Source organism: Metarhizium brunneum, chromosome 1 (assembly GCF_013426205.1).
Source record: "Metarhizium brunneum chromosome 1, complete sequence".
Lineage (NCBI taxonomy): Eukaryota > Fungi > Ascomycota > Sordariomycetes > Hypocreales > Clavicipitaceae > Metarhizium > Metarhizium brunneum.
Window position 1 is genome coordinate 8,856,614 of NC_089422.1, and position 27,230 is coordinate 8,883,843.

The 27,230-nt window shown below is 52.1% G+C and overlaps 8 protein-coding genes and 1 non-coding gene across 9 annotated transcripts; 7 read left to right on the forward strand and 2 right to left on the reverse strand.

The window, feature by feature from the left end:
• Positions 1-1,098: 1,098 nt before the first annotated feature.
• Positions 1,099-1,728, forward strand: CKS1 (Cyclin-dependent kinases regulatory subunit; the record flags this gene model as incomplete). Its single annotated transcript, XM_014692382.1, has 4 exons — positions 1,099-1,202; positions 1,310-1,454; positions 1,564-1,622; positions 1,698-1,728. 4 exons carry the CDS (start codon positions 1,099-1,101, stop codon positions 1,726-1,728), a joined length of 339 nt encoding a protein of 112 aa, XP_014547868.1.
• Positions 1,729-3,722: 1,994 nt separating this feature from the next.
• Positions 3,723-5,650, forward strand: ero-1 (Endoplasmic reticulum oxidoreductin-1; the record flags this gene model as incomplete). Its single annotated transcript, XM_014692381.1, has 3 exons — positions 3,723-3,815; positions 3,883-5,465; positions 5,533-5,650. 3 exons carry the CDS (start codon positions 3,723-3,725, stop codon positions 5,648-5,650), a joined length of 1,794 nt encoding a protein of 597 aa, XP_014547867.1.
• A 4,734-nt stretch (positions 5,651-10,384) lies between these two features.
• sog2_0 (Leucine-rich repeat-containing protein sog2) lies at positions 10,385-13,074 on the forward strand (the record flags this gene model as incomplete). Its single annotated transcript, XM_066129982.1, has 4 exons — positions 10,385-10,668; positions 10,741-10,852; positions 10,915-11,325; positions 11,440-13,074. The coding sequence occupies 4 exons, from the start codon at positions 10,385-10,387 to the stop codon at positions 13,072-13,074; spliced, it is 2,442 nt and encodes an 813-aa protein (XP_065986055.1).
• A 189-nt stretch (positions 13,075-13,263) lies between these two features.
• G6M90_00g027220 (uncharacterized protein) lies at positions 13,264-15,025 on the reverse strand (the record flags this gene model as incomplete). Its single annotated transcript, XM_014692379.2, has 4 exons — positions 13,264-13,512; positions 13,563-13,667; positions 13,728-14,887; positions 14,950-15,025. 4 exons carry the CDS (start codon positions 15,023-15,025, stop codon positions 13,264-13,266), a joined length of 1,590 nt encoding a protein of 529 aa, XP_014547865.2.
• Positions 15,026-15,932: 907 nt separating this feature from the next.
• G6M90_00g027230 (uncharacterized protein) lies at positions 15,933-17,475 on the forward strand (the record flags this gene model as incomplete). Its single annotated transcript, XM_014692378.1, has 2 exons — positions 15,933-16,526; positions 16,579-17,475. 2 exons carry the CDS (start codon positions 15,933-15,935, stop codon positions 17,473-17,475), a joined length of 1,491 nt encoding a protein of 496 aa, XP_014547864.1.
• A 1,984-nt stretch (positions 17,476-19,459) lies between these two features.
• On the forward strand, positions 19,460-20,332 carry G6M90_00g027240 (uncharacterized protein; the record flags this gene model as incomplete). Its single annotated transcript, XM_014692377.1, has 1 exon — positions 19,460-20,332. The coding sequence occupies one exon, from the start codon at positions 19,460-19,462 to the stop codon at positions 20,330-20,332; it is 873 nt and encodes a 290-aa protein (XP_014547863.1).
• Positions 20,333-21,807: 1,475 nt separating this feature from the next.
• On the forward strand, positions 21,808-22,722 carry G6M90_00g027250 (uncharacterized protein; the record flags this gene model as incomplete). The annotated part of the gene is made up of 2 exons (XM_014692376.2): positions 21,808-22,182; positions 22,234-22,722. 2 exons carry the CDS (start codon positions 21,808-21,810, stop codon positions 22,720-22,722), a joined length of 864 nt encoding a protein of 287 aa, XP_014547862.2.
• Positions 22,723-23,776: 1,054 nt separating this feature from the next.
• Positions 23,777-24,167, reverse strand: G6M90_00g027260 (uncharacterized protein; the record flags this gene model as incomplete). Its single annotated transcript, XM_014692375.1, has 2 exons — positions 23,777-23,833; positions 23,898-24,167. The coding sequence occupies 2 exons, from the start codon at positions 24,165-24,167 to the stop codon at positions 23,777-23,779; spliced, it is 327 nt and encodes a 108-aa protein (XP_014547861.1).
• A 2,322-nt stretch (positions 24,168-26,489) lies between these two features.
• G6M90_tRNA00000024 lies at positions 26,490-26,602 on the forward strand. The gene has a single exon. It is a non-coding gene; the product is annotated as a tRNA-Leu (tRNA).
• The last annotated feature ends 628 nt before the right edge of the window (positions 26,603-27,230 follow it).

The window sequence follows — 27,230 nt, forward strand, 5'->3', positions numbered from 1 at the left end:
TTGCACTTGTGCCAACGCCTGAGCGAGCCAATCAACGCTTCCCAGGTGCTCGTAGCTATTGACGCGCCGAGCACAAGTAACTACATGACTGGAAGCTTTAACAACTTTAAAAGGTTGGACTGAATGGCTCACGCGCCGTTCTTAGTTGTGCATGTATGCAACATGGAAAAAATGTGGTCTCCGGAAGACGGCATTGCAAGTTTTCACGTCACTGTGCAGTACGTAGTATTTGGACCTCTGTGCCGCAAGTGTGCAGAGTGCGTGCATGAAACAACATTGAAAGCAACATGCAGGGCGCGCTGTGGTTGTGGTTCTTGCACTTGCACAGCTTCAACCTTCACAGGCCGCGTCCAACGCCCTCAACGTCCTATCAGGGGCTCTGCGCAAGCTCGGCCCAGCCTGCCATTGACCGGTAGACGTCACTGCACAAGCGTGTTCACAGCAACCACTCGACGTCCTTGCATGTTTTTCCAGTCTTGTTGTCATGTTTTTGAGATCGGCGTGATGCGTGCCCACACTAAACCGTTCCGCCCCGACTTTCGGTTCCTTAATCCTGGCCGCCTGCTGCTGCTGGCCCCTCCACACACCTGACTGTGCCTTTTTCATCCCACCTCTGGGCAACTTTCTTCAACCGTTGAGCGGCTTGTGTTCTGGCCCTTTGTCCTGCGTGCCCAGACGCGCGAAATTGCTATATATTGGCGCCAGGAGCACCCGCAACAGCTCGCCACCATCGACTCAATCCCTCCAGCAAGCACATCGCATCTGGGAAAATCCCAAATCCATCAATCCCACAATCCACTAGAGAGTGGCCATCCGCCCCTCCCTCCGAGTCCCTCCCCTCCCTCCCCGCACCACAACTTGGACCAGACGCATTGGCCCTTCACGCGCCAGTCGTGCTCGAGAGCTTTCTTCCCCTCCAAATATTTTCCAATCCCAAAAATCTGGGGAGACAATCGACCTCTCCGCCGGCCCAAGTGGTGAGAGCAACACGCATTTCCATCAAGCCCGTCGCATCAGCTGCGCGGCAAAGGTCAGCCAGTCGCTTCACCAGTCGAGTCAACAAACCGCCGTTGCCTACGCCGACGCGCCATAGACGACATGGATATCGACATGAGCCGCCGGAACAAGGTCCCTCGGTCCTTGTCGGATGCCGAACGGGCGCGACTCGACGAGTACATTGACTCAATTCACTATTCCGCGAGGTAAATTTTCCGGCCTTGAACATGGGTGCTTCACCGCCGTTAGCTGGTGTTGCTGGGGGTAACGCAGTCCAAATGCTGACCTAGGCGTGTTTTCTTTCTCCTTCTAGATACTCTGACAGCGAATACGAGTACCGACACGTGCAACTACCCAAAGCAATGCTCAAGGCCATTCCCAAGGACTATCACGACACCTCCAAGGGAACTCTGAAGCTTTTGTGGGAGGAGGAATGGCGAGCGATTGGTATTACCCAGGTACGCGCTGTTTCCCCCCTGTCTGGCTTTGAGGCCCTGGCTTCCTTTTCTGGGCGGGAAACGAACAAACAAATGTTTCGGAGGAACCAATCATTGACCACTACCACAGAGTCTCGGCTGGGAACATTACGAGGTCCACGAGCCCGAGCCCCATATTCTGCTGTTCAAGTAAGTCACCTTTGTGTACACATGGACCGGAATCGGCCTGGGCTTGTTCCCCAGAGCTAACAGGTGCCGATGCAGACGTCCTCTCAACTACCAAGCGCCTCAGTGAGCGATTCATCTTTTTCTATTTCAGCTTGAAACCTCATGTACGATAGTCTCAATTCCGCCACTTCCACCGCCGTCGGTGCTTGCTGCATGTGCGGCGCTTGATTCATGCCCTCTCACGATATTACGGTCTGCACTTTACGATATTTGGGTTGATAGAAATATCAATACACCACGGTCGAGAACGCTTTGCCCTCACACTGGCATTTCGCATTTTTTTTCTCTTCATGGCGTGCTTGCCGTCGCTCCTCAATTGATGACGCCTCATTGGATGTTTTGGGGCCGCGGATTAGATGCGTTGGGGCTTCTCGGGGCGTGCCAGATATTTGCTACATGGCAATGGACACGAAGTGAGTTTTATTTGGAGATTGCTTTTTGTTGGTTTTCTAGAGATTCAGGTGTTGCCGCGCCAGCTTGGGGAAGTTTTTTTGCTCTTACCAGGGTTCATATGCGTTTGCCATTGTACGTTGCGAGGCAGTAGCTTCGCGAGTAGCACGCGGGAGTTGGTGGGTAGTTAGAATGTAGACGGAATTGATTAATAAGTCAACTAGCTTAGGTTTGTTGAACGTGATTGTGAACGTGCTTCGCTCGCCGCGACTGTGGGTTTGTGTATGCCGTGCCTGATGCTTGCTACCCTGGAGCCACTCGCGATTGGATTTAGCTTGGCATCATCAGACATAGGACGAAGTTGGCAGCATGAGTCAGACTCGTTTTATGCCATTAAAAATGCCCGAAGTAAAGCTAAGTCATTTCGCCTGATATTTGACGACGTGCATTTGTATGTGTCTAGAACATATATTGACCCTCAACTTGAAACGACAGAATATTTCCGGGATTGCCCAGGAACCGAATGTTGTGGTGGTCCCACTACTGCGTGGCTGTCACGCCACGACCGACTAAAGTACGAAGTATTACTAGTGTTTGGTACTTTCAACTCTATTGTCCGGCTCATTGCCCGCACAGAGGGTAGCCTCGTGACGACGGGCAATCGCACCAAGCCCGTGTATCCTAGGCACAATGCATGGAAATAAGAGCTGCTCCGGCAAAAGCCAAGCCAGTCGCATGATGTAAAGGACACATATAATCGGCTCCATTATGCGCGTCGCAATGGTGGATGAAATGTTATGCGCAGCCGCAACAGTTGGACAACAGCCCAGATGGTCCCAGATATCGATTCTACACCCAATCAGGTCGAGTGCCGGAAAGTGACTGACACCTTGGCCGTGGCATGACATTGGAGACGTTGCAGCACAGCGCTGAGCGGGTACGGGAGGAGGTGAGATGATGATGGGACGAATTGGAAGGAATGCAGGGAGGCGCTTGCCAAAATGAAAACAACTGGACACCTGTCGCGGCGGAGAACAAACAAGAGGCCACATCGTCACTTCCATTTTGGTCCGCATGCCCACCCGTTTCGTGAATGATATGAATCGGACATCTACTAATTTTTTTCTTCCTTTTTCTTTGCCCATCACTCTTTCTTTGATTGAATTTTATCGGATCTTCGCCTTCCCGCCCGATGCTTGCTTGAGCACTGGCGCTCTTCTCCGCAGACGTCGGCCTTGGGAATAAGTGGTTCCATCCCGCTCCGCAGGCTCCGCAGTTCGAAGCCAAGTTTTGATTAGTCTGGCCTTGATTGATCATCATCAGACAGCGTGGCATCTTCATATCATTCCATTGTGCCCTAGGTTTCTGTATCCCTTGGTCCGTATATATTGTTTTCCGTTTGCGAGAAACCGCGTTTCTAGAGTTTGTCCTTTCCTTAGATTTGAGGCGGTTCTAAACTCAATACCTTGTCGGCGAGCCCGGATTTGTGCCTTCGTTCAAGCCACCTAGTCTGGTGGCGCGCTGTCGATAAGATAACTGTCGCTTGGGTGCGCAGGAACTGGTCTTTTCGTCGCCTTCGAACCACCGCGTCGCCCAGTTACAACTCTGCAAGAACGAGAAACCACACGCTCTTCTTTCTGGAAGCTTGTTCTCGTTGATTGCCAAGTCATGATGAAGTCTGCAAGCAGGCTATTCTATCTATCCGTCTTTGCGCTCTGGGCATCGCCTGGAACTTGCGCTGCAGGGAGTGAAAGCAATTGTGCAGTACGTCGTTCCTTGGGTGAAAGTCGTTGCGCCCGCCGAGGCCTTTTCTAACAGCTTCCTTTGACAGATTTCCCCCAAGTCTATTGTTCAAGATGCGTGCGCCTCATATTCAACCCTCGAGAATCTGAATGACCGGGTTAAACCCGCCCTTGACGACCTCACGCGAACCACCGACTTCTTCTCATACTACCGCCTTAATCTCTTCAACAAAAAGTGTCCTTTCTGGGACGACTCAAATGGATTCTGCGGCAACATAGGATGTGCCGTCGAGACGCTCGATAACGAAGAGGATATACCTGAAGTGTGGAGAGCGAAGGAGCTGTCAAAGTTGGAGGGACCCCTTGCGAAGCACCCTGGCAAGCAAGAGCGCAAGCAACATCCGCAGAGACCGTTGCAGGGAGAACTGGGCGAAAACGTGGGTGAAAGCTGTGTAGTTGAGTACGACGACGAGTGCGATGAACGAGATTACTGTGTTATTGAGGACGAGAGCGCTTCGTCCAAAGGCGACTATGTCAGCTTGCTTCGAAATCCCGAGCGCTTCACCGGATACGGTGGAGAGGGCTCCAAACAGGTGTGGGATGCCGTGTATCGCGAAAATTGCTTTCAGAAGAGTTCGTTTTCGCATTCTGCAAATCTCGGCATGTCCTACAATTACAATCCAGCCGCTCTGGGCTTCAAGCAAGTCATGGATGCTGCAGGACGGCAAGCCCAGCTTGAGGCACAACGTCTGCAGCACCCCAACATTCCCTTTGTTTCCAGCACCGGGTACGAAGTCGATGATGAATGCCTGGAGAAGAGAGTCTTTTACCGAGTCATGTCCGGCATGCACGCGAGTATCAGCGCTCATCTTTGCTGGGACTTTCTGAACCAGACCACTGGAGAATGGCAACCCAATGTGCAGTGCTACAAGGACCGTTTGCACGGATTCTCTGACCGAATCAGCAACCTCTACTTTAACTACGCGCTTGTCACCAGGGCCGTGGCCAAGCTCGGCCCAGAACTGGCCGGACCCGACTACACATTCTGCACGGGCGACCCGACCGAGGACTTGGTCACTCGCGTCAAGGTGTCCGAGGTGGCAAAGCAGGCAGCGAGTATCCCTCAAATCTTCGACGAGAGCCTCATGTTTGTCAATGGCGAGGGCCCATCCCTTAAGGAGGATTTCCGCAATCGATTCCGCAACGTCAGCCGGCTCATGGACTGTGTTGGGTGCGACAAGTGCAGGCTCTGGGGCAAGATACAAACCAACGGGTACGGCACAGCGCTCAAGATTCTCTTCGAGTCCGACAACCACAGCAACAAAATCCCCGTCCTCAAGAGGACTGAACTTGTCGCCCTCTTCAACACGTATGCACGACTGAGCTCATCGATGCGAGCCGTCGGGAAATTTAGGCAAATGGTGGATGCGGAAAGCGGCCACAAGCCAGCGGCGGCAACCGAATCTGCCGCAGTTGAAGATGAGAAGGTCAATGAGGAGGGCGCCGAGGAAGACGACTTCGACCCATCCTACCTGTGGCGTGAACTGGAAGATATGAAGCGGCGTGGGCCCAAGAGCAGTTCGTTTCGGGACCAGTGGGCACACGAGACTGCGCTCATTCGGCAATCTGTCAAGGTGGTTCTTCACGGGTGGCTGCACGGCTCGATTCTAATGTAGGTTTAAGACATGGCCGTTTTTTATGGACTTGAGGTTTCCACATGCTAACGTGTCCTGTTTCAGATATCGCATTGCAGTAACGGAGGCCCATCGTCTTTGGCTCTACTTTCTCGGTTTGCAGCCAGGACCCGGCTTGGTCGATTATAGATGGGCACCCAAAGACAAGAAGACGGAGCTGTAAGAATAGGTTGGCATCTTTGGCGTTTTGAATCAGCATTGCATCGGTTTTTTTTCTTTTTTGCAAAAATTATTACAGGAATGACTATATACACTTTGAGAATGGGCATTCGTAAATGCCGGATCTATCCATATGCAACCGTCGACCCCTGCCAAGAGTCCATCAGGGCTGTGAAAGCACACCCGAGCCGTCTTCTATATCGGGGACGTGCTCCCGAGAGCTGCGTCCTCCTCGATGTCCTTCTATGGTGAAATAGCGATGGTTTTGTTCGGGGCAAGTGGCCGTTCGTCGAGGGACGGAGTTGAGTCGTGATCAACCTCTGTTTTGGATGCTGTGCACCTTGAGCACCACCAGGCAAGGGACTGTAGTGAACCCCCCCCTTCCCGTCTACGTTGTTTGTAATCGTGGTTCGTAACAAGGTCCGGTGGACTTTTTGTTTCGTGCATTTGGCGGCAGCGCTTCCTTTGAGTTCGCAAGGTCAGCTTTTGCATGTTACCCCAGAGCACCCTTGTCAAAGTATTTCTACCTGTATCTTGGCCGAAGACGCTGCTAATTCCTGTACTGAGAACCGTTAATAATACTTGTATCATCATAATAGATACCTTAGGTACCTAGGTAGGTAGGTGGGCACGCATGTACTTACTTATTTCTCAGTTCTCATTGGATACGATTTTCGGAAAGACTTTGCCCACACACAATGTTGCCGCGCTCAAGAGGCGGGGATGCTTATGAATTGGTATGTCGAGAGCGAGACGAGCCGGCCGGCAGCGGGGCGATCTTGTTGTGGCGCCACAGTGAACGGAGCATGGTGATAGGCGGCGGAGACGGGAACGGTGGCGGTGGTGGTCGGGCATGGGGATACAAACAGGGGTGCATGTGACATTGATTGGTCCATGCCGGCGTCTGCACGTGGAGCTGATGGAACATGAGATAGCGGTATCAAGGGTCCCTCTACAGCGAGAACAAGAACTAATCAGTATGATTCCGCCGTCGTGTGCCTTTACAGAATATACTGGCTATGCTGTGTTTTTTTTTTAATTAAAATTTTAACAGGTTGAGATTACCATCAGACATGTCAGTGCTGCTGCGCCGACGTCGGCGCCCAAGTCGGCACCGTCTCCAGCCCCATAGTATGACGAGGGCCTGGGGCACGGCGAGGAGGAGGGCGATGATGGCCAGAGTTGCCTCGATGCTGATGGCCATGGGGCTTCTTCTTTTGGTTCTTTTGACAAGTTGTGTCTTTACCTTTGAGCGTGTGGTTGTTTGCGACGTAGATGGAGCAAAGTAGTCAGAAAAGAGGCTTCATTGAGTGAAAAGTCTTGGGAATAGAAACAGAGCGCATGGGGGCATCAGTTTGGAGACCGGGTCGGATGTGGCATATATACTCGTTGACGTGTCGATGGTTTGGGACCGCAGGACTGGAAGCGATTGATCAATTGCTTGATTGTCAATTGGTTGACACGCCAGCAGCATGGCCTGTACAACGTGGGGTCTGAACGATACAAATGTCTGGGTATCCCCAGTCAAGGGTCTGCATGGAGGTGTGTGAATAGAAGCTAGATTCTCAAGGGGACATGTATTTACCAGTAAAGTAGGTGATGATCAAAGTCCTGAACAGAAGCCTTATTACAGATCGCTACATTAGAATGTGCCGAAATTTAGGCTGTTACCAACGTCACCCAAGGTCACCAGTTGCCTCACACGAGCTCTTCTTCCTCTTTTCTCGGCCCTTGCAACCTCACGGATCAGGGGGCCTTAACGTCAACGGGTTGATTGGATCGCCACCCTGTCGTGCTCCCCGTCCTCCGCGTGTAGAAGTAAACGCCAGCCTACATTAGACATGGGCTTAAGAGTATGCATGTAGTACGTGCATACAGGCCTGGCTCGGAATTGCCTCGTCTGCGTGTGTAAGTAAGCCCCAGCCTACCCAGACATGTACTTAAGTATGTAGTACGTGCATACAGGCCTGGTTCGGCAAGCACTGAGTGCTCTATTACCAGACTGCTGAGGCTGTAGACGCCCGATAGGTCAATTTGCACCAGACTGATTATGTTGTATGTTGTACATGCCAGGCCCCCCCCCCAGTTGAACCAGGGTCTGGTCTCATGTTGCTGGGATAATTATAAGGCTGCCAGGCGAACCATCCCATCAGGCGCGCGCCCGGGGTGAGATGGGCAGGGTAGAGCGGACAGGGTACGTGGCGAATATGTCAAGGTGGACAGGACGAGGTCTGATTGCACAAATAGCACCAGTGACTCTCATACGCAGGACCCAATGGCCATACCGGCGTATGTGTGGAACAAGACAAGTTGAAGTTATCGGGACATGGACTTGGAGGGGGGGTGGGCATCAGATCCGACCAGACTGCAATTGGTGTCAATGCATCTTGACGTCCTCTTCTACTCACTGACAGCCCTGGAGCAATGCTGCAGCCTTTCAATATTCCCTGTTAGTACTTGCCATGTCGAGCTGCATGTTTACACTAGCAAATCTATTGGTAAGGCCAAGGGCAAATGCTTTCCTCTCTTTAGTCGACCCTTTATCCTTGTAATCAACCCTGGCAGCAAAAGGTTATAGTTGGAGAAGATGAAGCAGCAAGGCGCACTATATATTCTGCATGCAAGTGCAGAATTACTAAAGGCAGGTAGATAAACGTGTTGATAGTACCAGACCGGGCATGTCTGACTGCGGGTGAATGAGACAATTGGAGTCCATGCCGCCTGGCCACTCTGCGTCGCCCTGGGGTCAATGTCAAGTGGTGTTGTTAGGCGAATGCTGAGAGCATATTGACCGCATTCATGGCTGTCAATGAATCGTCAATTTGACGCAGGCTGGCCCATCACTGGCGGCATGGGAGGCATACTCGACCAGTTGACATGGATTTATAGAGACCAGGGGGCTGCACCAGCCCTTCACAACAAACAGTCACACACATGCACCAGCACCTACCGGAACATGGGACGTGAATCGACGACTTTGCACTGGTGTCTGGTGCCTTGCTAGACCCATCGATGCCTCAGCCCCAGCCTGCGCCCCTCCATCGCTCAGGCGCAGTCCCTTCCCCTCAAGCTCGGCTTCAATGTTGCTTCCATCAATTGATGTTACTTGACTCCGTAATGTTGCTGGATTGACTGGGGTCGTTGCCGGACTTCGTTCGACTGGGGTCGTTGCCGGATTGATGCATTCGCCCAGATTGTGCATGGTTTGCCCGGTTCAATGTTGCCTTGGAGGTACCGCGTGAGATGGACAGATTCATAAAGGCCTGGGTCCCGCTTTAACCTAACCCGAAAGAAGTCAGTTCTTGCCAAGAACATACCCTCTTGCATTTCGCATTTTTCCCATGAAGCATTTGTGTGCAGCACCTGCCCGATACCCGATGCATCTCAATTGCTTTCACATTTAGGCACCGCGACTTTGATTGCGCCTTCAGAGTATATGCTTGCCCAAGTCTCCTCGAGGTGCTAGCTAATATTGTATGAAGTCTGGCCTCTTGCTTTTTTCTGCCTCTACTCGTCTTTTTTAGTATTACTCATTTATTTTATTTTCACTTCTTTTCTTACACTTGCCTTTTATTTTCCTCTTACATCTTTTTTTGTTCACCTCTTTCCCGTCTTCTTCTTTCTTCTTCCTGCCTGCTCTTCAGTCTCCTTTACCCAGTGTTTCAAAATTAGTAAAGACACCGGTGGTTCGACCAAATTCTCATTTGTCATATACCTGGGCTTGCTTGACGGGGATTATACATATGGCTTCGAACTATGCTTGCTGACCCTTTGATCGAACGTCAACAGGTTCGTACAAGCTATTTACCAGCGTCAACAAGCGTGTCAATTGAGTAAGGAAAACGAAAGGAGGGTAAAATCTGTCACATCAACATTTATGAATGTGTGGGGAATGCTCAACATTCTTGTTGATAGTGCCCGGCTCCCAGGCTGGCGACCTCCAATTTCGGGCGTCCAGCTAAGTCAATCGGAGTCGGCATCCTCGACGGCTTGTCGGCCCAAGAGGTCACCTTGCAGCTGATACGTGCGTTTTCCCAAGTCTAGTCTGGAAACCGAAATTGGGTGCGTTGCGGCGTCTCCCAATCAAGCTGTTGTTGCGTCGCCCGTGTCGGGATGGACCTGTGCCGCCCCCGAGGAGACATGTTTTGCAGAATAAAAAATAACATTTGCGGCGCTAATTACTGCAAAATAAATAATAACAATCTTATCGGAGCTCTGTTTCCCGTGACACTTTTATTGTGCAGGAGACCCGAATCGGCCTAGACAAGGAACGCATAATTTGCTGGAATGTCTGGCATGCCTCCCGCGTCGACGGTGCAGAGGCCCAGCGTATATACCACGTGGGATTTACCAATCTGACCCATATACCACTGTTTTCATCCAATTAAGACTGTTATTATATCAAATAAACATGGTGTTTTGGGCAACGTCCATAATCGGTATTTGGCCCATCTCGACGAGGCCGAGAGTGTAAACATCATCATCGGCCAAACAGAAACAATTGGATAATAAGACTATGCAGACCTCTGCAAGCTAGGTTTTAGGAACTGTTGGTAGATATCCCCCAGTGCTCAATTCGCCGACCGCGAATGAAACCCGACATCTGAACTATTTCCGCCCAAGAGAGCAAGTCGCCATTGAATCGGCCAGGACGAATCATTAAGACCAAATGCATGGTGCGCCCACTTCTAGCAGTCTACCAAACAATTTGGCAGAGACTCATTGCGCCTTTACAAACATGACGGCCATATCCAACCATTGCCATGAGCCGCCACTCGCCCCCGGCGCCAAAGATGCACCCTTGTCCACGGATTTGTCCCCTGGCCGTTGCTTACCTGCACCAAAAGTCCTTGCCATCGCTCGCAAGGCAATGCGAGATGCTCTCCTGAGCGAAGGGTTGGCTGGGCAACTTGGCGATGAAGTCGTCGGTTTGCAGTCCGGCGTCACAATAGACCTGAGCCGCAGTGCCATACCAGAGCTGCCAGAGGAGCTTGTGGACATATTCAAGGATAAGCTAGAAAGGTTCGTTTGTGAAACGATTAAAATCATGAGCATGGGCAAATGCTAATGCTGACAAAACGCCGGTCCCGACAGATTGGCCTTGTCGCACAATCAGCTGTCGTCTCTGCCGGTGCGGCTTTCAGAATGTACCTCGCTACGGTACCTGAATATCAGGGCAAACAAGATTAGGGAGTTTCCATTGTCCGTAAGGCAAATCTACAGATCAAGACTCCTGTCACTGTGCACCAGGTGCTAACTCCGCAGCAGTTATGCCACTTGAAGCGCCTCGAGATTCTTGATCTTGGTCAGAACCAACTCCGTGTGCTGCCTCCAGAGGTTGAGAATTTATCGTCACTCAAGGTTCTTTCCATCCCGAAGAACCAAATCCGGGAGTTGCCATTATGCCTAGCCAATATGGCGTCTTTGCAGGTCCTTAAAATTGAAGGCAACCCAATCATCTTTCCGCCACAAGATCTCATCTCTACACTCGCCACCACCTCCCTTCAAGAAGATAGCTCCGTCGGCAGTGACACGACAGAGGTTGCTATGACGGCACGCATCAAATCGATCCTAAAGCAGGAGGCTATTAATAGCCGCGTGGAGCCAGACTTCTCGAACGACTCCAGTCGCTCCACTGCCCCGGTTGACGAGACTCCGCGCCCAAGACGGAAACGAGCTGTAAGTGGGCGGTTTCCGATAAAAGTGTCTGGATCAGAAGTTTCCGGCATGCGGTACCAAAGAATGGGATTGGGGTTCCACCCAATGCCTTCTAAACTGCATTGTCGCGAACAGTCCCATCCCTATAGAAGCGCCCGAAGGACAGGAGTTGTGCCTTCAGCGACAGGCAATGCTGAAGAACGCCTCAGGAGTAAATCGGAAACCCTATCGTGCTTAGGCCAACAGGATAGATGGAACCGATACGCAGAACTCAAAGAGACCGGAGCATGTAATCTTTACAACCGAGAACCGAGCTACGACTGTACCTCGCAGGGAGCTAGGACTGGGCACAAGAGCGCTACTACGTCCTCGGACTCAATTCTCCAGCAATCCATCTACGCCAGACGACTCTCTGTGATACCCAAGCGGCGTCGGATATCGAAATGCTTCAACCCAATCATTGCATTTGCCAGGGGAATGCTATACGCCGTTCTCCAAATCCACCCCATGATCCAGCAGCTGGCCATCTTGGCTCGCGGCGAACTCGATAATCAGCCCAGCCTGCAAATAGTCATTTATAGTACAAATTGCCACATAGAAGTGTTGGAGCTAGAGATACAAAAGTACGACACAACAGCTCTGGAAACCTCGGACCATTCAACCCAGACGAATATTGTCCTCCGCGCGTGTCAGACACTCATGGGAGCGTACCGGCATATATGCACCCTGCTTGCGGATAGCGCAGATGCACCCGTCGACAACGGACACGCACGATATGTTCGAACACTATTGACATTACTCTACAATTGCATTATGGAGCTCCGCGCCACCACTCTATCCGTCGGAACCGAGTGCGCGGGCTGTGCTTCTGAACACGCCGCCCATCGCCAAGATGACTCCGGTGCCGGTGCCGACGCCACGGACAAGCCTGCCGCACCGCGGAGCCGAAACGAGGACGTGATGCCAAAATCCAGCCATCCTCCATCCAGCCGGGGGCCAACCCCGACGTCGCCGCGTCCCGAGCCAGGGCACTTGCAACCTCCCGACCTGACCCTCGCCATGTCCGACCCGGACGGGCTATTCGAAAAGATACTCGTGTGCCTACAAAACTCGGCCACCGTGATGCTGCGCATCCTGCCCGCCTTTGGAGGCCACCTGACGCATGGGCTTCGCAACGCCGTGCGCAGGCGCGCGCCCACGTCGCACATCCAGCACTGGAGGTGCCTCACAAAGGAGTGCGCCAACGCCATCCAGCACACGCAGACGGTCAAGCGCGAGATCTGCCGCGTCAAGCTGGGCGGGCGGGCGGACCGGCCGACCGCCGAGTTCTGGGACCTGGTCATCGGCTTCATCGCGTCGTGGACGGCGCTGCTGGCGGAGATTATGGCGTGCATCAACAAGATCCTCTTGCCGCCGGACACGAGGGCGCGCCTGAGGCCGATCCAGGAGAGCATGAAGGAGACGAGCCATGCGGTCGTGCGATCGCCGTGGTGCGATGTGCTTTCGGCGGGGGGGTTGAAGGCGACTGCTCTGCCGGGTCGAGCTGCGTCGGCGCCTCGAGGTTCTGCAGAGCTGGCTGGACGAGCGGCGGGTGAAGGGGCTTTTGTGGCCGTGGCCGTTCGGGGGAATGGGTTTGATCGTGGAGATGGGCCTGGACATGGTACTGCTGGTGTATCATTGTCGCGGGGGGATGCGGTGAGACAGTTGAGTTTTGCTTCGCGGCCGTGTGTCTCTGCGGCTTTGGAGACGACTGCTTTCAAGAGTGGCTGAGCGTGGATGAGAAGGGATTGGGCAAAGGAGAGAATCAAGAGGCGCATGGTGGCTTGTGGCATCGAGGGAGGTGTTGGGACGTGTAGTTGAAGAGACAGGCTGAGAATGGATCCAAGGATTAGATTATGACCATTGTATTTGAGGCGATGTAATGAAGATGATGAATGGACTGTAGACAAGACGGCGCCGTCACACATCACGGTGTGTTGGCTGTCTCCGAGCATAACTCGTGTACGCCTTTGCAGAAGCCGCTCTGAACTTCTTGCCCCAAATAAGCAAAATGACGGGAATCAGCAAAATGGCAAAACACAGCACAGAAACAAGAATGTGGACATTTCGCAGCCCCATGCCGCTGATCCAGGGCGTCAGAGCAAAGAGCACGACGACCGAGAAGGCATTGCGTGTGAATATGACGCCGACAAGGGCATTGCCGATGATCTGGCGAGTGATTAGCCACTGCGGTCATTGCGGAAACAGACGGGACGAACATCGTGATAGCAGTCCATGGCGTAGGAAAGGGCAATGTCGCCCGCGACAACGAGACCGAATCCAAAGATGCCGTATCCGACAGCAACCAGTGGCCAAGGCGAGCCCTATACAACCAAGTCTTGATCAGCAGAGCTACAGGCGGAAACAATGTCGCCAGTACGCACATATGCCAAACCAACGCCGCACATGAGGATGCCGGCGGGCGTTATGACCGCCATGGGCAGAGCAAGCCAGAGACGCATCTCGGGCTCGTAAATGCCGCCGTTGCGCCGCGCCAGCCACACGATAGACTTGTCGTTCATCCACCCGCCGAGGAAAATACCCGGAAAGGTACCAATAAACGGCGCGACATTCATCAGGCCTACACCCGCGGCGGTAAAGTTGTACGGCGCACTAAACAAGTACGTCGCCTGGACAGAGGTCAAAATCGCAAACCACGCCAGCAGGCTGCCGTACGTGAGGGCCGTGTACGCGATTGCCGGAAAGGTAAACAGCAGCACGACGGGCTGGCAGAAGTCGTGCAGCATGTCCGTCCTGCTGCTTGTGACCCAGGCCATGCGCTGCCTATACCCGGCCAAGGGGATCGAGCGGTCGACCCGAACGGCAGACCTGCTACGCTCGACTTGCGCGACGGAGTGCTTGTCGTCCCCGGCGGACGGAGTCGGAGCCGGAGTCTGTTCCACGCCGCTGATAAACTTGGATTCCTCGAATAAAAAGACAATGAGGACGAGGTTGACGCCGAATAGGATGACACACCACCACCACATCCACCGCCACCCCTGGCTTTCAACAATATACCCAGAGGCCACTGGGCCCAGGTACGCGCCGGTGAAGGTGAAGAAGAGGTACCACCCGTTCATGAGCGCGTGGTGGTGTAGAAAGAACAAGTCGGCAATGGTGATCTGCACAATGGTCTCGCTGATGGCGCCCCCGAGGCCGGATAATAGGTTGCTGCCGATAAAGTCGGCCCTGGTGTGCGTCACGGCAAACCACACGCAGGACACGAGCTGGAGGAGCGTGCTGAGCAGGTATAGCGGTCGGCGGCCGTACCTGTGCACGAGGGGCACGAAGAAGATGCACCCGATGGCGAGGCCGCCGTAGTTGATGGCGGTGCCGGCGTTGAGCAGGTCAATGGAGAAGTTGAGCTCGTCCTGGTACTGCCCCCACGCGGTGAAGCCAATGTCCAGCTGGACAAAGGTCAGGAGCACGTAGAACGAGACGAGGCTGAAGTTGAGGTGTTTGCGCCATGCGGCCCAGTTGAGAGGATCATTGGGGTTTGTGGTGGGAACTGGGTGCAGGATTACCTCCTCCTCGGGACGGTGTACTGTGTGTGAAGGGGCGTTAGATTGACGAGATGAATGAGGTTGTGCTGAAAGTAGGGCTTACAGTCCTTGAGGGCGATGGTTCCGGGAACCCAGAAATCAGCATCGTGTGGAGGAGGCTCGTCCGAGGGCCGGTTCATGGCGAAACGATTCGGATGGGACGAGAGAGGTAGAGATAGTAGCGATTAAGGCTGATACAACTAGACCAAGGCTATGTTGACGTCGTCTTCTACTGCCGTTTTACAAGTTTGGAATCGTCAACGGTGCAAAGAAAGCACGCTCGACTATCAGAGTCAGCCACGGCAGCGAGGCGCGCCGAGTCTGGTCTTTGGCATTGTACCAGGCTAATGGAAAAAGATGCTTATCTGGCGGGTTGAGCGCAGTGGGCTGACGGCCAGGTTGATGTCTCGATATCTTGATTGCGGTTTCGCCAACGCCACACCTCCGCATTCCGGATGCGGACCTGGTGGACCTGCCACATGGAGATCCCACACTCGTCTCGTTGCCCTCTTTTGGTTAAGCCATTTGATTGATAACATGCACGACCCGCGGAATCCACTGTGGCTGTGGCCGTGGCCGCTCCGGGCTCGGATCGGGACAAGGCGTCGGGCCCTTACCCCGCGTTATCAAGACATGCAGCGGCCAATCACAATGTGCTTGTTGAATAGGCCGGCTTGGCGAGGTGAAGAATGTTCCGGTCCCTCGATATGCTGTTTAGGGCTTAGTTGGTACCCGGCTGTTTTATGTCTGGTTCTTCTTAAGTCCTGCACGGAAACTTGCCGGGGCCGCATTGCAGACCATCATCGACGACTCGCCGTCTGACCCGTTGCGAGGTGAAGGAGTTGCCCGGAGCTTTTGTACAGGCATATCGGATCCCGAGGCGCCCGGCGGTCCGTGTCTCCAAGCTGAACACGACTATAATTGAATACATTTGGTTCCATGGCCGATAAATACGGACGTACCCAGAGACGCATCGCAACCATCAGCCACTTCGCACGCCGCACACCAGCTTGCTATCAACTCCTCACCTCGGCAGCAACAACCACAATGACTCCCAATGTAGATGCCAGCGTCATAGCCGAGCTCGCTGCCCAGGCACTCCAAGACCCCCAGCTGCCTCGGGAGAACCCAACCGTCTCGTTTTGGCAAATGTCTCCGCACCCGTCCCTCTCCGAAGTACAGTCCCCGAGTCTGCCCTCAACAACAGACTACGCCGTCATTGGCTCAGGCGTCACCGGCTGCAGCGTAGCAAAGCATCTGCTGGACAATTCGCCCTCCGACACCTTTTCCGTCACCGTCTTCGAGGCACGCGCCCTCACAAGCGGCGCCACCGGCCGAAACGGCGGCCTCCTCACCTCCTTCGTCCCCGGCGACTACAAGCTGCTCAGCGACCGCTTCGGCCACGAGCAAGCCACCAAGATTGCCCGCTATGCGAACCGGACCCTCGAAAAGATGCACCAGCTCGCCAACTCGTCTCCGGAATTCCAAGCCGCCAGCGACGTCAGAAGAACCCTCGACGTGGTCCTGTTCCAGGACCAAGCATCCCGCGACGCGTCCAAGGAGTCGTGGGCCCTCTACGAGGCGCACGTGCCCGAAGACAAGGGCAAGGCCGAGTTCCTGACGCCCGAGCAGGCCGAAGCCGTAAGGTCCAATCTAACTTGAAAAGGCGAACCTACTAACGTCCGGTTGGTAGAGGTATGGCGTCAGGGCCAAGGCCGGCGCCGCCGTCTTCCCCAACGGGGCCTTCTGGCCGTACCGACTCATCACACGGGTCTGGGGCCAGGTGCTCGACCGGCACGGGCACCGCGTCTCCGTCGAGACCAGGACGCCCGTCACGGAAATCACGCACGACGCGGCCTCGGACCCCGAGCACCCGTACGTCCTCCACACGCCGAGGGGAGAGGTGCGCGCGGGAAAGATTGTCCACGCGACCAACGGGCACGCCGGGCACCTCTTGCCGGGGCTGCGCGGCAAGATTTACCCGTTGCGCGGGACCATGTCGGTGCAAAAGGCGACGGAGGCGTTTGGCAACCGCGGCGGCGAAGTGACCTGGAGTGTGTTGGGGGGAGGCACCTACGACCCCGGGACGGAGATTGTCGACGTGGGCCTCTTGTACTCGAACCAGAACCCGAGGACGGGCGATATTTTCATCGGTGGTGAAAAGGCAAAGATTCGGGAATTGCTCGTCAGTGACGATTCGCAAATTGGTGCCCCGTGCGTTGAGAACTTGTCTTCTGTTCTGCCTACCATCTTCACGAGGGGCTGGGACGATGGGGAGAAGCCTGAAGTTTGCAAGATTTGGTCGGGCATCATGGGGTTTACAGCGGACAGCCTCCCGATTATTGGGGCCTTGCCTCTGGAGTTTACCAAAAGGGGCGACGAGGGCGGCGAGTGGATCGCCGCCGGGTTTAATGGGTATGGCATGCCGCTGTGCTGGTCTTCTGGCGAGGCCGTGGCCAAGATGCTGCTCGGTGTTGATGTGGGCGACTTTTTGCCCGAGGTGTTTGCTGCTTCGAGGGAGCGGTTGGGCGACGACGAGAGGATGAGCCCGCGTGCTGCGTTGGATTTGTTTTTCGGTGGGCACGTTTAGATATCATGTGGGATGCGAAGGAGTCTGGATGGGAGCTGAAGATAGACTTGCTTAGAATATATAGAATATATGCTGCGTTGTTCTGAGAATCAAGGTTTGCAGCCCATTCCGCGCCTTATATCTTCGGTGGGGGTGAAGAATGTCGCACAAGAATGAAAGGAGGCCTTTTGCTACCCTTTGGAGGAATATGCTAGCGTAGCAGCATCCTATCTCGAGGTTTGGGCGAGTACAATGAACATTTAGTGATGTATAACAGCTCGTTGTGGCAGTTGCGTAGTTCTGGGTGTTTGCGATGCCGGCAAGGCACATAGGATGCTTGAGTATTTGTTGGAGACTTATCGCAACAGGTATTGTGTTTAACTACTATGACATGGAGCAAAAAGATCCAGCCATAGTGTTTACCGGCTAATATCCCAATGTTCAGCTTCCACGTATGCTCCTTTGGCCCTTCACATCAAAAGTGTAAGGTAGACCGTCTTCGATCTAGCTCGTTACATAAATCCACCTCCATAAAGGCATTTTATTCACTTGCACGATTTGAGATGTGACTGACATGCCGGTGGCTACATAGGTTCGTCAAGTATAGTATATGAATATGAAGGACTTGGACGCCTTATTATTCGGCCAACCCAAGCCTCCAATTACATTCATGCTGCGGCGAAATCAAGGCTATAAGCGACTGGTGAGCTGCTGAAATACAGACAGCTACCTTTGTGCATCGGGGAGGCACCGGCACATTCTTGTGTCAGGACAACAGGACGTCTTGTTTTAGCTTTTCTCAGCCGCAGGAAGCCCTAGTCGATACGGGAATAGAGCAATATGTATGTCAAGATACAAGACTTGTTTACCTGACTGAATTGCGGCTGGCCTCGACGAAATGAATATCTAGATGGTGGCCCTTCGTAATGCGGTCTATTGTCCGCTGGAAAATATCACGCCCTTCGGATGTTGCACGAGGCGACGATCATGAGGCCTTACGGCACTAGGTTCACCATTGTTTTCTAAATAAATACTATTTGGTGCAGAGAGCCTCAGGAAACCAATGACCTTTGATAGCCAAGACTGTAGTTGGGTGAATTAAACTATTAGCTCCAAGGCCTCTATGGAGCCCCTGTCAGAACATGATGTCAGATAAATCTTGTCCAACATCAGATAACGTACGGGATTGAACGTATTTGAGGATTATGCCTCGACCTAAGCATCCAAAAAGACTCAAATCATACCGATTGCAGGCAGAGACGACCGGTTTGTCATGGAAATAAAGCAGACTACGTTGCCTAAATGTGTCGCTGCATGGAAGTTGGACGCAAGGGCTCAGGTACGTCATGGAAAAATTCTGTTGCGCAATTAGTTACCCCATATTTCTTGAGATGCTTAATTACTTGGAAGTTGTCAGAAATACTACGTCAGTCAAGGTCGTGCTGCATGTCGGCCGGAATCTTGTCTCAATATTTGCTGCATGTCAGAGTCAAGATATGCTTATAAGCAGCTGAACCCTCGGTTTTTCGAACTCATCTTGTTGTCTAATGCACATTTCGCACCTTTTCGGGGAATGATAATGAGACACCAAAAGTAGTAAGACTCCGTTGAGGCGTTGGTGGCTGGCTGTGATATGCATGACCTGGACAGTCTTGGGTATTGTGCAGATGTCGTGTCGCACCCTCGGCCCAACGGTTGGTAGCTACATCCCCCTTGTTCCTTTTTCGCAACTAATTAGAGTTGATTTTCATGTCGGCAAGTACTCTGTCAGCAACCAACTGAGACCCTCAACTGATGACGGGCGCAACATGTGAGCAATTCATCTCCGCCATTTACGACTGGCTTGACATCTTCAAGCAGTCTGGTCGGGTGCGACTATAAAAAGACGCATTCATCGCGCCATGGATCAATGCTTGGGGTCTCGCAGGACTCACACATTCAAGCTTGAGCTTCAATAAACCCCAAAACTGCCTATTTTGCACTACCGTCTCTTCACTTCCTCAAGATGCGCTACACCTCCGCCGAGGTTATCGCCCTAACACTGGCTATTGCCGGCATTGGAACTGGGCTAGATGTCAATCGGGCACTCCAGGCTCGTCATGATACTTGCCCAGAAACCAAGACAGTGACGGAAACTCAAACTATCACCGAGAGAAACACTGTAACTGTCACCACCGCCGGAGCTTGCACCACTGCTACCACGCCAACAACCACCACGACCACGAGCAAGTCTACTCCCACGCCCACCGGTTGCCCTGCGCCGCCAGCATGCGACAACCTCGGATTCGACTGGGCATACTACAACAACTCAGCCCACAACGGCGACAAGACGTACTCCAACTTCCATCCGGACACATACAAGCGCGTGAAGCCCCTGTACGTCGGCACCACCCGCTACGTCGGGGGCCTTTACGGCGAAAAGGGCGGAAAGGACCCGGCCGGGCGAATATACGGCTCTACCAAGGACCTCAAGCTCGACTACTTCGCTCTCAACCACCACGCCTACTTCTACGCCTGCGAGGCGGGCACGTACAGCATCAACATCCCGTACGCAAACGACGCCGTGTTCGTGTGGACAGGGGCAAAGGCCTACAAGGGCTGGACGGACGACAACGCCGATGCAAAGGCTAGATACAACCAGCCCGATCACATCGCGGGCCAGGCTAGCTCCAAGGTCAATGTTCCAGCCGACACCTACGTGCCTATTCGGTTTGTCTACGGGCAAGCGCAGTACGGAGGCGGGTTTTATTTCACCGTCACTACTCCTTCTGGCCAGGTTATTGTCAGTGACAAGGCGCATAATAGTCCGTATGTCGTGCGCCACTCTTGCGATGGGGTGAAGGCGCCAAAATACATGCCATTTGGAAAAGAGCAGTAGTAGTTTCGAGTAGGGCTTTGAATACCAGAGTTTTGGAAGGATGCTTTAATCAAAGTATTATTTTTTTTTATAAAAAAGGGCTCTTCCCTTATAGTATTATCGCATTTAGGTAGGACGGTTTAGAAGGTCGCGTAACAGAAGTATTATTTATGAACGAGATCATCCCGAGTTCTAACTGGTTGCCAATGTATTTCTGTGCGTCAGATCGGCACCTCTGGTCGAGCCCTGTCGGTAAATCGAGTCTATCTCAAACTAGGCGCACATTTTCTCAGGCGTCACCTTGTTCTGTGAGGACCATGTTAGCGATTGACTTTGGCATTGTATATGGCCTTGTCAACGGCATCGCTTTCTAGCAGCTACTAACATCTTCTTGTCGGGCAGTGAGGACTGAGCGAGCACTGCTTATGCCAACAAATGCCGCAAGAACTATATTGAGGTGCTTCATTGTAATGGATGATTGACTTTGAGATGGCTTTTACAAGATGCGAAGAGGGTGTGCCTGGTAAAGGGGAATATTATTAGAGTCGGATACGGCTTTATATACCACGATTTATTTCTCGCCACCCGTGGCTCCGAGGTAATTAAGACCACGTGTAGTTGTCACTTGCCAGGGGCCGCGGCATAGAACGAAGGCGTCAAGCAGGACACTGATTTTGAGCCCTTTTTCATAAAAGTTTAGAGCTGTAAAACTAGAATACACCCTGCTTGCTCGCCAAAATAAACATACCAAGTTGCTTGACAAATTGAACCGACGTGGCTGAACGGAGCATTAGAACACTGTTATGATCTTCGTCAGCCGCGAGAGAGCCGATTCTTAAGTAGGCTTGCCTGGACAGTTGTGGTCTCCCCCGGTGGTCTTTATCCACTGCTCGCAGGCGGAGCATCTCTTGGCCTTGTTGACTCTGATAAGACTGCTGTTGGATAATGCTAGTAAGTAGATGGTGAAGATGTAGAAGATGAAGTCGCAGATAAAATGCAGAAGGGAGATGCAGACCTGTTCTCCTCATATACCCAAGTCCCCACGGCGGCAGGGCAAAGTATTACCGACCAACCTGCATCTTAGTCGCCGAGAAGCTAATGTGCTGTCTGATATTGTCTGGAATTTGGCTGGTCATCAGGAATTCATGGCCTGGCGCTTCGAGATTCGTAGTCATTGGCGTAGCACCCTGCCGGCAGTGGCCGTGCTGGTCATGTTCCAACTTTCACGCTTCGTTGGATCATGGAGGTTGACTCCATGATCCCGTACTGACCAGAGCGGTGCTTACACATTTTAACAAATCCACTCGGCGCGTAGTGGGGAGACTCTATTGGTTCATTGGTCGCCGACTTGTCTGAAGCTGTGATGCCCGAAACGTTGGACGCGAAATCTAGCTCTTTCAACGACTCAGCTTCAACTCCAGTTCTTTCCCATCACTTCCAAATATTATACCCATGAACCTTTGAACATAAATTTCATAAGCACAGCGACTGAGATTATGAATCCGTATACAACGAACCCGAAACACATTCCTGAATCTGATCTGTATGCGGATATACCGCTCTATGGCAGGTACTCTCCGAGACCGGACGACTTCCGAGTCGATGTTCAGCACATCAACTCTAGCTCTCAAGAGTCTATACAATATTGGGCTGCAGTAATTGGACTCTGTGCGGAATCAAACATGATTTTTCCCGCAGAGGAAGGTCGAGATGTTTTTGCCCTTGGCAGTGTCATTGTGAAATCAAGCCACCGACACCAACATGAGAAAATCGACTACTCATACGCCGATGCCAACGAAGTCCAGGCAATTACTATCGCTAAAAGCGTCCTAGATGGGGTCAATGTGCCTGATATCTATTTTTCTGGCAAGGTACAGCTCTCATAAACTACTTGGAGATAATTCTTACTTATGATACTTTAGATCAACGGTCGCGCGGTGTTGATCCAAGAGAGACTTCCCGGTGTATGTCTCAACGTTGCGTTGCCGTACTTGTCAGAGGTCCAAAAAAATTCCTTCAAATTACAAGCACGGGAGATTCTCCGACAGTTACATGCTATCAAAGCGCCGAGTAGTCGTGAGACGCGTGATCATATCGTTCCCGATCCGAATATCCTGACCAGTGGTCGCTTGAACCCTCGAGAGGCACACATTCTCTTCTCAGCAAACGTTGACCAAGATATGAGTTTTATGCATAACGACTTTACGCCATGTAACTGCATCGTAAACGACGACAAGATTGTTGGACTTATTGACTGGGAAATGGCTGGTTATCTGGGTTGGAAAACAGCTGGAGAAATCCACCGAAAGATTAGGTCTCCCCGGAGAGAACAGTATTTCCATGCCAACTTGGATGAGGGGGAGCTTGAAGATATGATGTGGTGGAATGATCTTTACGACGTGCTACCTTGAGCTTCAGAGCATGTGACGTGTTTTATTCTGCATGGAATATTCGTATGCAACCCTCTTCCTGCTTTCTCCTGGGAATGTCTGACCTGCGTGGCAGGGACATTACACCCTCAATGCATCCAAACGCTACCAATTGCGGAAGCAAAGGAAATATCTCGCAAGGGCGAGTGCAGTATCAAAACTAAACAAGGGCAATTGGCGTTGGGCAAGCTACTCAGGACTCGGATTTCCAAACCCATGAATAGAGAGAAAACAAAAAGATGTACATATCCGCTTAATACTATTGCACAAGTTTTGAATACTGCCAAGTACTTGGACGGCAACTGGGCCAACCGTATAAGGGCAAAAGTTTGATTGCACCAACGGAAGCACAGCACGAAATGACTGTGCTTGATCATAATTCCAGACGAGGAGACGGAAGCTTATCGACAGAGATGATTCAATCAGCAACGATCTTGATGCCTCCAGCTTGCCTCCAGCTTATCCGTGGGCTCTGGGTGGTGTTAGGTAGTGAATTTCAACTTGCATGGATCCTGGACACCCTAAAACCCGGCACACATCAGGAGTTGGTAGACAACAGTGCTGCCACAGTGTCCATGACATCTTAGTTGTGAAAAGGGCCCAGGAGCGACATCCATCTGGCGCTTGTGGTGTGACTTTCAGGACCGCATGGGTGGTACGGACGGTACTATTCACGATCACTTCTACATGTCCCATAGCACATACATAGATCTCGAATGGGCTCAAAGCCATCACACAAATCATGCACTCCAACGGTGTTGTTTGTATGAACTGGTATTTCCTATGGAGGCAGCAGCCATGAGAGACTCTCGCGCCGAGCCCCTTTCGCCACCGCATAGGGAGATATATACTGGCCACCAATTTGTATTCAGCCCACTGTGCAACGACATCTTCATCACCACAAGCGTATCCACAAAAGAAAATACAAATGAAGGTTCTGGCTTTCCCTGCTCCCCTTGTCCATAGGCCAATTCACTGCATGAGACATGGGGGATAGACATTGGCACATCTCGTGACTGCAACTTTTGCGCATCATTTAGAAGACTCTGTTGCAACTACCAACGTTAAGGTCGAGGATGTGGATGCCGCCGTTCTAAATTCCACAGATGAGCCATGCGGTTCGGCCAAAGGTAAACAGGGCGGCCTCGATATCTTACCTGTGTAGTAGGGGCATTGGCGGCGCAGCAGTACGTTTTCCCGCCGCCGCAATTGTTCACAAGACCGAGGTTACAGACTAAACCTATGACCTTGTCGCAGCAGACCTGTTTCTGGTCGTTGTTGCACTTGTCTCCTGCGCCTGGGGCTGGACCTGGAGCTGGACCTGGAGCTGGACCTGGGGTGTGGTTTGGCTTTGGGGGTGGGGGGTTGTCGTAGGGGGCTGCCATGACGGCGGCGGCAAGGACGAGGATGGCAGCGGTGAACTTCATTTTGGAAGGTGAAGGGGGGTTGTTGAAAAGCGTAGAGACAAGTGAAAGTGTAAGAGCAGAGGGAAAAGTTGTAGCAAACTTGCGTGATGTGGGAAACCGAGTGCTTGATGAGGAGATTCAGGACCAGGGTAGGGAGGATATGCAGGGCTTTTTATATTCAAAAGCTGGAGGGCATTGGGCCCTTGGAAGTTGAACAGTTTTTCCTCTGCCCTTTCCGGGAGGTGGCGTAGTTGCCGCCGACGTATACGCACATGTTACGCCCACCTGGCACATTTTGGTGTTTGTTGGGAGTAATTTTCCGTTGGGCCTGCACGGCATCGAGCCTTGTCGGATCTAGTCCTATCGAAGCATCGACAGTAATAGTTTAGTGCCTATTCCAGCCATGTATTGTCGAATTTTGCAACATGGAGGTTAAGGCTGCATTGTCCCAGGTGGAGTAGACGTCTCCTGTCACCTGAAGTTACAAGTCTCTTTCCTATGATACTTAGACGTGCCCGAGGACCTAGAGCATAAGGGGTGTCAGGAAATGGCTAATTCGGTCTACGTGGTCGAATTACGAGGTCAAACAGGGCGATGACAAATGAAGACCTGGACTTGAAGCGCGCGTGCCCCCCTAGGCCTTCGGTCTGCCAAACATCCAGTTCATTTTATCTTGACCGATCGACGGTCCTACATTATAGTACTCTTCTGCAACAGAAATGGGTTTGGTAGACTCTCAAAGGCCACATATTTTATATGAGCATCCATGGTTTAGAAAGACAGATCATGTCGGTAGATGTTGTAGATTCGACGGTTGCTAGCTGGAAGAGACATGTGGAAGCACATTGCAGCATCAATGTCTCATGACAACTCGTGGTAACCAAAAGGACTATTCTCCACTGTTCGCGAGCAGCCGAACGTGTGACGCGTACGATTTCCACGATGTATCTCCAGCGGTTGACAACTCGGTCCACAGTGATAATACTACCTTGTTGCCTTGACAAAATAAGACCATGGCGTTTCAAACCAGCCACCAGGTGTTAAGGAGTTGAAGCTCCCGCCAAGGTCCATCTGCCGATGATGCTTTGCTTCTGCCCCTGAGCGGGGAAACGAAGACCAACTCATCAGAGACACATTCAAGGCTGATCTAGACGTATCAAAACATGAAATGAAACGTCACTCCGGGGTGGATCGGTAGATGATGACCGGCTCTAGGCCGCACTTACTGTCTCTTCCTGCCAATGGGACAGTAGGAGTACTAATTGTTGGTTGTAATACTCCGTACTTCAGGGGAATTTCGCTCAGCGGCTTGACACGCTAGCTTGCGTCTTGGCTCTCGATCGGATGATCGGCATCGCATATGCTCTTTTCTGTTGCTTGCCGCGTTCACCAGCCACGCGTGTAGTAGAAAACACTCGACACTCACCACTCACTTACACGGATGGCGTGTCTCCTGTTTTCCACCGCCCCTTGCTAGCACCTCGGAAGACGCCTGCCACAGGTATACTACTCCGCCTATGCTTTGAATAGTCGCCTCGCCGCTCCCAATATCCCACTGTTAACCGGGTCTTGATCTGCTCGTCCCCGTCCGACTCAATGGGGCGGCACGTCCCTCCCGCAGAAGGCTTCCCGATATTGTATTTGCCCATCCACAAAGTCTAGTATAAGCGGGTCGGAGATTGAGTCCACCGATTATGCCTAGACTTGAACTGTTCAGCCCCTAATGAATCCTGGAGGCTGGGAGCCAGAAATCAACAGAATGTCAGGCAGAAGTAAGATGAAGTCATGAAGCTGCTCAGTGCGGAGTAGTGGCGTTCTCTGGAAGGGAGCATCTCCCACCGCAGCATGCTACTTGCTTCATTCGATTCTTTTCCATGTTTGCAGTTAACGTCCCCTCATTGGCCAGGTACGATGGTATTGGATCTTGGACGTCTTTGCAGATCAATGACGTGTGACGTGGGGATGCACCGCGTCTCAGTGCGACCTATTAGGGACCTGCTACATATGTACCCAGTTAGACTGACAGACTAAGGGGCCGGCCGAAGCTCGATGAGGTGATGGCAGCTCGTATTACCGCGTTAGCAAGGTCGAGAACCGATCTTGTCTTGAGCCATGATACAATGGACACATGCAGGTTGCGTTTTTGCGATACTGTGAGACACGCTAACTCGCGCGACAACTAAAGCAAAACAAGACATGTGAAAATATCAAGTAAAGTCGGAACTAATAAACCAGCCAATTAGGCCAAGCAATAAGAGGCAAAGAATGTGAAAAAGATTAAAAAAAAAAAGGAGACACACTTCACAGAATAAGTGGTGCCAAAAATAGAATGAAAAAAATGTGTGACACCTGAGGGATTCGAACCCTCGCCTATTACTAGACCGCGAATAGGGACAACCGGATGATACCGGTGGAACACCTGAACACGGCGCCTTAGACCACTCGGCCAAAGTGCCTCGGTTGATTGATTGTGACAGTTGGAGGCTTATTTATATATATATAGCCATAACATAGGACGCCCTTTATTGCGAGCAATTCAATCGCTCCATCGATCTCTGACTTGATGATAATTTTTCTCCGACAAAAGGCAGCAACCCATCAGCTGTCCATCCTCACACCTTTTACCGTACCCATTTTACCCGCACATACTTCGCAATCCAGATTCTATTTCTCATTTTGCCAGCCCCCCACATGACAATCTGTGCAAGACCGGCTTTTGGCCTTGCCCTTACTGGTGCCGACTAACGAATTCACGATGGTGTTTTACCCTAGGGGCATTAGAAGCACTCTTGTCAACAACTCTTTTGGCTTGTTTCTTCGCCATTGGCCTACCTGGATTCTGCCGGTTGTCGTCACACTACCTGATATCTGAGTGGTGGCATTGCAATCTACAAGCAAAAAAATCGTCACGCCGCCGCACAGTTTTGACTTGGGCGGAAACCAAATGGTTGACGACGTTCAAGCACATGGCCACCGATTTCCGTCATATCCTGCATTCATCCCGTGTTCAAGGTGCCTCACCGGCAACATACCATCTTGGCCATGGTCCCTGTTAGACCCTACCTACATCCTATGGTGAATATA